The following is a 12,612-nucleotide window of genomic DNA, read 5'->3' as shown; positions in this document are numbered from 1 at the left end:
CAATAAAACAATATAACAACCAATATAACAACAAATATAACAATATAACAACCAATATAACAATATAACAAACGGCATACCAATATAACAACCAATATAACAACCAATATAACAATATAACAACCAATATAACAACATAACAACCAATATAACAATATAACAACCAATATAACAATATAACAGCCAATATAACAACAATATAACAACCAACATAACAATATAACAACCAATATAACAACAAATATAACAATATAACAACCAATATAACAATATAACAAACGGCATACCAATATAACAACCAATATAACAACCAATATAACAATATAACAACCAATATAACAACATAACAACCAATATAACAATATAACAACCAATATAACAATATAACAGCCAATATAACAACAATATAACAACCAACATAACAATATAACAACCAATATAACAACAATATAACAACCAATAAAACAATATAACAACCAATATAACAATATAACAGCCAATATAACAACAATATAACAACCAATATAACAATATAACAGCCAATATAACAACAATATAACAACCAATAAAACAATATAACAACCAAGATAACAACCAATATAACAATATAACAACCAATATAACAACATAACAACCAATATAACAACATAGCAACCAATATAACAACCAATATAACAACCAATATAACAATATAACAAGCAATATAACAACATAACAACCAATATAACAACCAATATAACAATAGAACAACCATTATAACAACCAATATAACAATATAACAACCAATATAACAATATAACAACCAATATAACAATAGAACAACCAATATAACAACCAATATAACAATATAACAACCAATATAACAATAGAACAACCAATATAGCAATATAACAACCAATATAACAACCAATATAACAATATAACAACCAATATAACAATATAACAACCAATATAACAACCAATATAACAATATAACAACCAATATAACAACCAGCATAACAATATAACAACCAATAAAACAATAGAACAACCAATATAACAACCAATATAACAATATAACATCCAATATAACAACATAACAACCAATATAACAACCAATATAACAATAGAACAACCAATATAACAACCAATATAACAATATAACAACCAATATAACAATAGAACAACCAGTATAACAACCAATATAACAATATAACAACCAATATAACAACCAACATAACAATATAACAACCAATATAAGAATATAACAACCAATATAACAGCCAATATAACAACCAATATAACAATATAACAACCAATATAACAACCAGCATAACAATATAACAACCAATAAAACAATATAACAACCAATATAACAACAAATATAACAATATAACAACCAATATAACAATATAACAAACGGCATACCAATATAACAACCAATATAACAACCAATATAACAATATAACAACCAATATAACAACATAACAACCAATATAACAATATAACAACCAATATAACAATATAACAGCCAATATAACAACAATATAACAACCAACATAACAATATAACAACCAATATAACAACAATATAACAACCAATAAAACAATATAACAACCAATATAACAATAAAACAGCCAATATAACAACAATATAACAACCAATATAACAATATAACAGCCAATATAACAACAATATAACAACCAATAAAACAATATAACAACCAAGATAACAACCAATATAACAATATAACAACCAATATAACAACATAACAACCAATATAACAACATAGCAACCAATATAACAATATAACAAGCAATATAACAACATAACAACCAATATAACAACCAATATAACAATAGAACAACCATTATAACAACCAATATAACAATATAACAACCAATATAACAATATAACAACCAATATAACAATAGAACAACCAATATAACAACCAATATAACAATATAACAACCAATATAACAATATAACAACCAATATAACAATATAACAACCAATATAACAACCAATATAACAATATAACAACCAATATAACAATATAACAACCAATATAACAACCAATATAACAATATAACAACCAATATAACAACCAGCATAACAATATAACAACCAATAAACAATATAACAACCAATATAACAACCAATATAACAATATAACAACCAATATAACAACATAACAACCAATATAACAACATAACAACCAATATAACAACCAATATAACAATATAACAACCAATATAACAACATAACAACCAATATAACAACATAACAACCAATATAACAATATAACAACCAATATAACAACAAATATAACAATATAACAGCCAATATAACAACAATATAACAGCCAATATAACAACAATATAACAACCAATAAAACAATATAACAACCAATATAACAACCAATAAAACAATATAACAACCAATGTAACAACCAATATAACAATATAACAGCCAATATAACAATATAACAACCAATATAACAACAATACAACAACCAATAAAACAACATAACAACCAATATAACAACAACATAACAACCAATATAACAACCAATATAACAATATAACAGCCAATATAACAACAATATAACAACCAATATAACAATATAACAGCCAATATAACAACAATATAACAACCAATAAAACAATATAACAACCAATATAACAACCAATATAACAATATAACAACCAATATAACAACATAACAACCAATATAACAACATAACAACCAATATAACAACAATATAACAACCAATAAAACAATATAACAACCAATATAACAACCAATATAGCAATATAACAGCCAATATAACAACAATATAACAACCAATATAACAATATAACAGCCAATATAACAACAATATAACAACCAATAAAACAATATAACAACCAATATAACAACCAATATAACAATATAACAACCAATATAACAACATAACAACCAATATAACAACATAACAACCAATATAACAACCAATATAACAATATAACAACCAAAATAACAAAATAACAACCAATATAACAACCAATATAACAATATAACAGCCAATATAACAACCAACATAACAATATAACAACCAATATAACAACCAATATAACAACATAACAACCAATTTAACAACCAATATAACAATATAACAACCAATATAACAATATAACAGCCAATATATCAACCAATATAACAATATAACAACCAATATAACAACATATCAACCAATATAACAACCAATATAACAACCAATATAACAATATAACAACCAATATAATAACATTACAACCAATATAACAACCAATATAATAATATAACAACCAATATAACAATATAATAGCCAATATAACAACCAACATAACAATATAACAACCAATATAACAACCAATATAACAACCAATATAACAACATAACAACCAATATAACAACCAATATAACAATATAACAACCAATATAACAATATAACAACCAATATAACAACATAACAACCAATATAACAACATAACAACCAATATAACAACCAATATAACAATATAACAACCAATATAACAACATAACAACCAATATAACAACCAATATAACAATATAACAACCAATATAACAATATAACAACCAATATAACAACCAACATAACAATATAACAACCAATATAACAATATAACAACCAATATAACAATATAACAACCAATATAACAATATAACAGCCAATATAACAACCAACATAACAATATAACAACCAATATAACAATATAACAACCAATATAACAGCCAATATAACAACCAATATAACAATATAACAACCAATATAACAACCAGCATAACAATATAACAACCAATAAAACAATATAACAACCAATATAACAACAAATATAACAATATAACAACCAATATAACAATATAACAAATGGCATACCAATATAACAACCAATATAACAACCAATATAACAATATAACAACCAATATAACAACATAACAACCAATATAACAATAGAACAACCAATATAACAATAGAACAACCAATATAACAACCAATATAACAATATAACAACCAATATAACAACATAACAACCAATATAACAATATAACAACCAATATAACAATAGAACAACCAATATAACAACCAATATAACAATATAACAACCAATATAACAACATAACAACCAATATAACAATATAACAACCAATATAACAATAGGACAACCAATATAACAACCAATATAACAATATAACAACCAATATAACAATAGAACAACCAATATAACAACCAATATAACAATATAACAACCAATATAACAACCATCATAACAACCAATATAGCATTTTAGTAAGGCAATAATAAGGCTACATTGTATTATTTGAAATACCTGTTCAAATGTTCTAAATTGTATAACACTTGTATCTGAGAATAACTCTGGGATATGCCCAATGTGTCAGTCATGGAGTAGTGTACTCTCAGCTATATACACAGTGCACAGGAGGCTGACAGAGTTTGCATCAGCATATTCCTTGGTGACCATTAGGCGTTCCGCATTGTATGTAAACTCCCTGTCAGACATGGCTGATCAAATTGGCGCGCTGGTGGCTCCCGGAGCTGACAGGGGAGGAAAGGAGTGTTGAGAGGGCACCTTCCTTCCCCTCCGCTCCACTCCCCTCAACTTCACTTCACTCCCCTCCGCTCTGCTCCACTCCCCTCTTCTCCACTCCCCTCAACTTCACTCCCCTCCTCTCCACTCCCCTCCACTCCACTCCACTCCGCTCCGCTCCACTCCTAGGAGTCTAGATGGAAATGAGGCAGACCCACTCAGCCAGAGCTGAGGGAAAGGGAATGCACCTTCACACCACAGCCTCTGGCCCAGAGGTCAGGGCCCCCAAGGCTGGAGTCTGGATACAGCATAGCACAGCACAGCCTCAGTATCTCAGCTCAGATAAAGGTGTTCATCTTTCTCTCTCTGGTTTCCTTGATCTCTCGTCCCCCCCCACCCCTCTCTCTCTCGCTCCCTCTGTCTTTCTCTCTCTGTCTTTGTCTCTCTCTCTTTCTCTTTCTCTCTCTCCCCTCCTCTCTTTCTCTCTCTCTCTCTCTCTCTCTCTCTCTCTCTCTCTCTCTCTCTCTCTCCCCCCCTCTCTCTCTCTCTCTCTCTCTCTCTCTCCCCACCTCTCTCTCTCTCTCTCTCTCTCTCTCTCCCCACCTCTCTCTCTCTCTCTCTCTCTCTCTCTCCCCACCTCTCTCTCTCTCTCTCGCTCTCTATCTGTAAAAACCAGCAGGCATTGTACAAAACCCTCATAATTTGCCAATGCAAATACTTTCACCTAGACATTCAGTTTGTTATTATCTGCACCTACTGCTGAGTGCCAGTGCCATCTATATCACTGAGTCCAGTAGCTGTAGAGATGTGAGGTAAAACATGCCCTCCATAGCTCCACAGTGGGGGGTTGGTGATATCCTGTCTCTGACTGGGCTGCCTGTGTCTGGGGCTCTGATCAGCACAGCTTGGGGATGGATGTTCTGTCTGAATAATGAATGCCTTTTCCCTGGCTGTGGCCAAGAAAACATGTCTACCCAAAATGTTCCATGTACAGTTTTTCTGTCTGTGAAGCCTACCTCCTTTTGCCTCTGCCTGTTATAATGAGCAGAACAGAAGCCTTTATAGAAATGTGTTGTTTCTCCCTTTTAGACAGCTCATTAAGTGAAGTTTCTACTTTAAGACGAAGGGAAAGGTGCCTTCCAGTGCATCTCTGGCATAGCAGGGGTTCTTTGGAAAGTACATTCAAATTGCTGAGCTTTGTGGCACTAACAATTCTGCTTAGCTAGCTGTCCATTGTTACTCTCTGTCATTAACGTACATAACACAAACACCTCTGTTTAGAGATCTGGCAGATAGAAGGTGAACCTTTTGTTTCCATCTCTATCTTCTCAGACACAGTGTATCTCTCTCAGGTAGGTCATGGTTCTCAGACACGGTGTATCTCTCTCAGTTAGGTAATGGTTCTCAGACACGGTGTATCTCTCTCAGGTAGGTAATGGTTCTCAGACACGGTGTATCTCTCTCAGGTAGGTAATGGTTCTCAGACACGGTGTATCTCTCTCAGGTAGGTAATGGTTCTCAGACACGGTGTATCTCTCTCGGGTAGGTCATGGTTCTCAGACACGGTGTACCTCTCTCAGGTAGGTCATTGTTCTCAGACTGCCACCTATCTTAGCTAATGCAGTAGCTGTCAGCCAGTATGGCCCCTGCAGGAGACAAGCAGACAAAGAAGACAGATAGAATTAATCTGTGTCATGGTCTCCACTGAGATGAAGTCATTGGGGTTGAGAAAAGGGTTTGATACACATCCATCCCCCACAGGCCAAAGACTAACAGAGCATTAATAGATGATAGTAATATCAGTAGAGAGGTTCTATAGGACAGGTCTATAGCCGTACTGTCATATTTCAGGCAGCAGTGAAATGTCAGACAATACACACATTTAAACAGAGCTTTTTCAATTGTGACTGATTTCACCCATGTAGGAATAACTGAATTATTTACAAAATCCTTTTGTGAATCCTTTTGATGATCAAGATCTCTTTAACGAGGGAGACCTGTGGATAACTATCTACAGCTGCTGTTCCTGTTGTCAACTGTCAACATGTCTCTGTGTCTTATTGATTGTAAAGGATCCAGGCATTTCTATCACTGACATGACATTGCATCGTCAAGACAAATCAACCTGGAACAACCAGTCACATCACGCCTTCTCTACAGTGCTCAATGCATGTCTGAAATCCCTGCTCCCTGATCAGTTCAGGCTCTCCTGCAGACCTAGCAGACATTCTAGGTACTTCCTCTCAGTCAGACGGTGTGTCTGTGTGGTTCCCCAGTGGTAGGAAGTATGAGTTAACAGAGAGGTAGTAAGCAGCATGTCTACAGACCTCAATATGGCTTGTCTGTTCTGTTCTGGGCAAAACAAACACCACCTGTACCTCGTTGTGGCTCCTTGGTCCCATTTCAAAAGCACTGTGGCAACGCATGCCTGGGTCATCCAACCACCTTGACATCCTGCAGACTAGAGAGCCAGCCAGACAGATAGAGGGGTTAGACACACTGTTTCCCTATCTTTAGTCTGTAGTCCACACATATACAGTACAATTAGTCAGCAACAGCTACCACGCTGCCACCCTCAGGCATTTAGTGGTTCACTACCCCCACATCTCTGGTTATACACCTGCTCTTGGCTGAAGGAGGCATTTACTTTTTGTTTGTTGTTGTTGCTCTATGATGTAATACTGATGCTTTCCCCCAGGTCCCAAAGGTGCTCCATGATGCAATACTGATGCTTTCTCCTTGTCCCAAAGGTGCTCCATGATGTAATACTGATGCTTTCTCCTTGTCCCAAAGGTGCTCCATGATAATACTGATGCTTTCTCCTTGTCCCAAAGGTGCTCCATGATGTAATACTGATGCTTTCTCCTTGTCCCAAAGGTGCTCCATAATGTAATACTGATGCTTTCTCCTTGTCCCAAAGGTGCTCCATGATGTAATACTGATGCTTTCTCCTTGTCCCAAAGGTGCTCCATGATGTAATACTGATGCTTTCTCCTTGTCCCAAAGGTGCTCCATGATGTAATACTGATGCTTTCCTCCTTGTCCCAAAGGTGCTCCATGATGTAATACTGATGCTTTCTCCCTGTCCCAAAGGTGCTCCATGAGCCCCTGATTGACGAGGACCCGGTGTTCATCAACACCTGTACGGAGAGAGAGCTGAGGAAGAGGAGGAAGAGGAAGTTCAGTCTGTGGGTCCGCCAGTGCACCTCCACTGGTTTCATCTGTCAGGTACAGTGTGTTTGTGTGTGTGTGTGTGTGTGTGTGTGTGTGTGTGTGTGTGTGTGTGTGTGTGTGTGTGTGTGTGTGTGTACATGCATCATGTTATGTTTGTGTGGGAGGGAGGAGGGAGGAGGGAGGAGGGAGGGAGGGAGGGAGGGGGGAGGGAGGGGGAGGGAGGGAGGGACTGTAGCCTCTTGGATTTCTACTCATATCTGGGAGCTAGTACTTAGCCAACTTTGTGACAAAGACTGTTCACCTTCAATTACCCCCAGTACAACCACACCGGGGCTTTCACAAGACTGCCTGCAATTGGTCTAGACCAGGGCTTCCCAAACGTCTTCCTGGAGATCTACCGTCCTGTGGGTTTTCAGTCCAACCCTAATTTAACACACCTTATTCTACTTATTAGCTGCTCAACAAGACCTTAACTAGCTGAATCAGATATGCTAAATTAGGGTTGGACTGAAAACCTACAGGACAGTAGATCTCCAGGAAGAGGGTTGGGCAGCCCTGGTCTAGACTGTAGAGTACACCAACACTGCAGGACAGGACAATCAGACCATGCCCTTCCCCCTCACTCAGACACAGCTGAGAGATCCAGACAAACTGTGTGATTGGATGACTGATGTGGGACCATCCAGTGCCTCAATCAGTCTCCAGAACCAGTGTTATATTACTGATTCCCAGGAGAAAGCGCCAGTCCACTTAGTATAATTGCTCTCTGCTCTTGGTGGGAGAATGATACGTCAAATGACTGCTGCCCCGTGCCTCAAACAGACCCAGGAAGACATGAGAACGTATGGATATGCACGGGCTGTGTACTAATTGGTGGGAAGAAGAATGAATCGATCATGTCCTTTTTTGTGTAGCTTGCAAGACCGAGATTCATCACTTACTTGAAAACAACAGGGTTAGTATTGTCAATAGAAAACAACAGGGTTAGTATTGTCAATGGAAAACAACAGGGTTAGTATTGTCAATAGAAAACAACAGGGTTAGTATTGTTAATAGAAAACAACAGGGTTAGTATTGTCAATAGAAAACAACAGGTTTAGTATTGTCAATGGAAAACAACAGGGTTAGTATTGTCAACAGGGTTAGTATTGTCAATAGAAAACAACAGGGTTAGTATTATCAATGGAAAACAACAGGGTTAGTATTGTCAATAGAAAACAACAGGGTTAGTATTGTCAATAGAAAACAACAGTGTTAGTATTGTCAATAGAAAAAACAGGGTTGGTATTGTCAATAGAAAACAACAGGGTTAGTATTGTCAACAGGGTTAGTATTGTCAATAGAAAACAACAGGGTTAGTATTGTCAATAGAAAACACCAGTGTTAGTATTGTCAACAGGGTTAGTATTGTCAATAGAAAGCAACAGGTTTAGTATTGTCAATAGAAAACACCAGGGTTAGTATTGTCAATAGAAAACAACAGGGTTAGTATTGTCAACAGGGTTAGTATTGTCAATAGAAAACAACAGGGTTAGTATTGTGAATAGAAAACAACAGGGTTAGTATTGTCAACAGGGTTAGTATATTCAATAGAAAACAACAGGGTTAGTATTGTCAATAGAAAACAACAGGGTTAGTATTGTCAATGGAAAACAACAGGGTTAGTATTGTCAATAGAAAACAACAGGTTTAGTATTGTCAATAAAAAAACAACAGGGTTACTATTGTCAATGGAAAACAACAGGGTTAGTATTGTCAACAGGGTTAGTATTGTCAATAGAAAACAACAGGGTTAGTATTGTCAACAGGGTTAGTATTGTCAATAGAAAACAACAGGGTTAGTATTGTGAATAGAAAACAACAGGGTTAGTATTGTCAACAGGGTTAGTATATTCACTAGAAAACAACAGGGTTAGTATTGTCAATAGAAAACAACAGGGTTAGTATTGTCAATGGAAAACAACAGGGTTAGTATTGTCAATAGAAAACAACAGGTTTAGTATTGTCAATAAAAAAACAACAGGGTTACTATTGTCAATGGAAAACAACAGGGTTAGTATTGTCAACAGGGTTAGTATTGTCAATAGAAAACAACAGGGTTAGTATTGTCAACAGGGTTAGTATTGTCAATAGAAAACAACAGGGTTAGTATTGTGAATAGAAAACAACAGGGTTAGTATTGTCAACAGGGTTAGTATATTCAATAGAAAACAACAGGGTTAGTATTGTCAATAGAAAACAACAGGGTTAGTATTGTCAATGGAAAACAACAGGGTTAGTATTGTCAATAGAAAACAACTGGGATAGTATTGTCAACTACATTGTTTGATGAGAAATAGCGTATCAATCAACTTGTCTGATCAGAGAAGTATTTAAATGTAAATGGTAGTCAATGGAGCTAAGTCAGTGATTCAGAATGTAGGAGCCACATTAATGTGGCTAATTGGATCACTAGCTGCTACACAGATCATTCCTGAGATCATTATGTATTGATTTCTGTATGTCAGTGTATGACATTTACATTTGACATTTTAGTCATTTAGCAGACACTCTTATCCAGAGCCACTTACAGGAGGAGCAATTAGGTTTAAGTGTCTTGCTCAAGGTCATATCGACAGATGTTTTGCCTAGTCGGCTCGGGGATTCGAACCAGCTACGCTTTGGTTACCGGCCCAACGCTCTTAACCGCTAGGTACCTGATGACATTATGGTGGTATTGACAGTCTGTGTCGCTCTTCCAGATCTATGTGCATCTGAAGGAGGGCCAGGGTCCTGATGGGTTGGCTACCCTGAAGAACAAGCCTCAGCTCCACAGTATGGTGGCCAAACAGCTGTGTCAGAACCTCTCAGGCCGCAACAGCATCATCTTCACCGGGCCCAGCATCACCAGCCTCAACCTGTACCAGGAGTTTGAGAAACAGGGTAGATCTGCATCTTTCATCCCATTTATCTCTCTCACCCTCTCATTATCTCCATCCACCTCTTTCCTCTCGCTCGCTCTCTCTCTCTCGCTCTCTCTCTCTCTCTCCGTCTCTCTTTCTCTTTACAGTACTGTAATCTCCTTCTTGCTCATCCCCTGCTGTTTTTAATTACCATACACGACCTCCGGCTACTGTAGCACTGAAAGAGAAGACAGTCAATTGAAGTTCACGTTGAGACTTCCCTGAGAACCTAGAGAGAGGGGACGTGAGGCCACAGTAAACCAGCCTATAGCCCTGCAGCAGCTAACACACAGAGATATGAATAATGATCAACTACTTAAAAATTACAAACGCCTCCTCCTCTAGGCTTTATTCTCTGATCTCAATCTCAACACTGACTGGCCACCTGTAATCTGGGCCATCTGTCATTACTGCAGGAGGGTGGGCTATAGGAAAGAAGGGGGTTATATTCAGCACACATCAGGATCAGAACTCTCACATGTACAGTACATTGTGCCCACAGCAGTAGATTTAACAGTGCTGTGGAACATTTTGCTAAAAATCCTTTCTGTATGTTGCACCATCCTGAACGTGTCCCAGATGTCTAAAGGTGTGTTTGTACTCCACCAGAGATTTACTGCTGTGGGCTGCTGAGCACCAGGAAGAGTGACTGCACCGGCCTGCCCCAGTGCATGCTGGTGAACCCTGAGAGCCCCCAGCAGAGGGGCCAGTCCCGCAGCATGATGAGAGGCAACACCTCCCTCATCAGCTGGTACAACAAGGGACACTTCCGCTTCCTTACCAACGCCTACTCACCTACCAAGGAAGGTGAGGAGTCCCGCTCTGCAACCAGTGTTATATTAACAACGTTTTCTTTTTCATACATTTTCATTCAGAAGATGCATTCAGGGGGATGTTTCAACTGTATTTGATCATGGGCATAGATTTGTGGTGAACTGCCTTCAATTTGAAAGCAAAACGTTTCTCTTCATTTTGATCATGTCTGCATCACTAGAATGCTCTGAAATGGAATATCATTATTAAGCTCTTTAGGGCTGACTGATACAGTATGAGTCACCACCCACGATTGACATGATGTGGGTTTCCCAGATCACAGTAACTCCTAGGTGTTAATGCACTCATAATCTACCCTGTAGACTGCGGGGGAACCGTGATGTAACACCTCATCATTCTCTCTCCCTGTATGAGGATGGAGTGATGTTCAGAGATAATGACAATTTGAGAAAATCCCTGTTGTGTGGCATGTGAAAAGGTCTCTCACCTCAGACACCTTTAATCCCATTTGTAAGATACAGTGGGGGAAAAAAGTATTTAGTCAGCCACCAATTGTGCAAGTTCTCCCACTTAAAAAGATGAGAGAGGCCTGACAAAATGAGAAGAAAAAAAATCCAGAAAATCACATTGTAGGATTTTTTATGAATTTATTTGCAAATGATGGTGGGAAATAAGTATTTGGTCAATAACAAAAGTTTCTCAATACTTTGTTATATACCCTTTGTTGGCAATGACACAGGTCAAACGTTTTCTGTAAGTCTTCACAAGGTTTTCACACACTGTTGCTGGTATTTTGGCCCATTCCTCCATGCAGATCTCCTCTAGAGCAGTGATGTTTTGGGGCTGTCGCTGGGCAACACGGACTTTCAACTCCCTCCAAAGATTTTCTATGGGGTTGAGATCTGGAGACTGGCTAGGCCACCCCAGGACCTTGAAATGCTTCTTACGAAGCCACTCCTTCGTTGCCCGGGCGGTGTGTTTGGGATCATTGTCATGCTGAAAGACCCAGCCACGTTTCATCTTCAATGCCCTTGCTGATGGAAGGAGGTTTTCACTCAAAATCTCACGATACATGGCCCCATTCATTCTTTCCTTTACACGGATCAGTCGTCCTGGTCCCTTTGCAGAAAAACAGCCCCAAAGCATGATGT

The 12,612-nt window shown here is 37.3% G+C and overlaps 1 protein-coding gene across 1 annotated transcript in view; it reads left to right on the top strand.

The window, feature by feature from the left end:
• Positions 1-12,612, top strand: part of LOC121578013 (piggyBac transposable element-derived protein 5) — a 110,262-nt gene that overhangs the window by 94,574 nt on the left and 3,076 nt on the right. The window contains exons 3-5 of the mRNA XM_041892055.1: positions 7,665-7,799; positions 10,487-10,667; positions 11,297-11,494. Of these exons, the coding sequence (XP_041747989.1) occupies positions 7,665-7,799; positions 10,487-10,667; positions 11,297-11,494 (514 nt within the window). The remainder of the gene's footprint in view (positions 1-7,664; positions 7,800-10,486; positions 10,668-11,296; positions 11,495-12,612) is intronic.

The sequence above is a fragment of the Coregonus clupeaformis genome, chromosome 1 (genome assembly GCF_020615455.1).
Source record: "Coregonus clupeaformis isolate EN_2021a chromosome 1, ASM2061545v1, whole genome shotgun sequence".
Lineage (NCBI taxonomy): Eukaryota > Metazoa > Chordata > Actinopteri > Salmoniformes > Salmonidae > Coregonus > Coregonus clupeaformis.
Note: the sequence above shows the minus strand (reverse complement) of the source record. Positions and strands in the feature narration are given on the sequence as shown.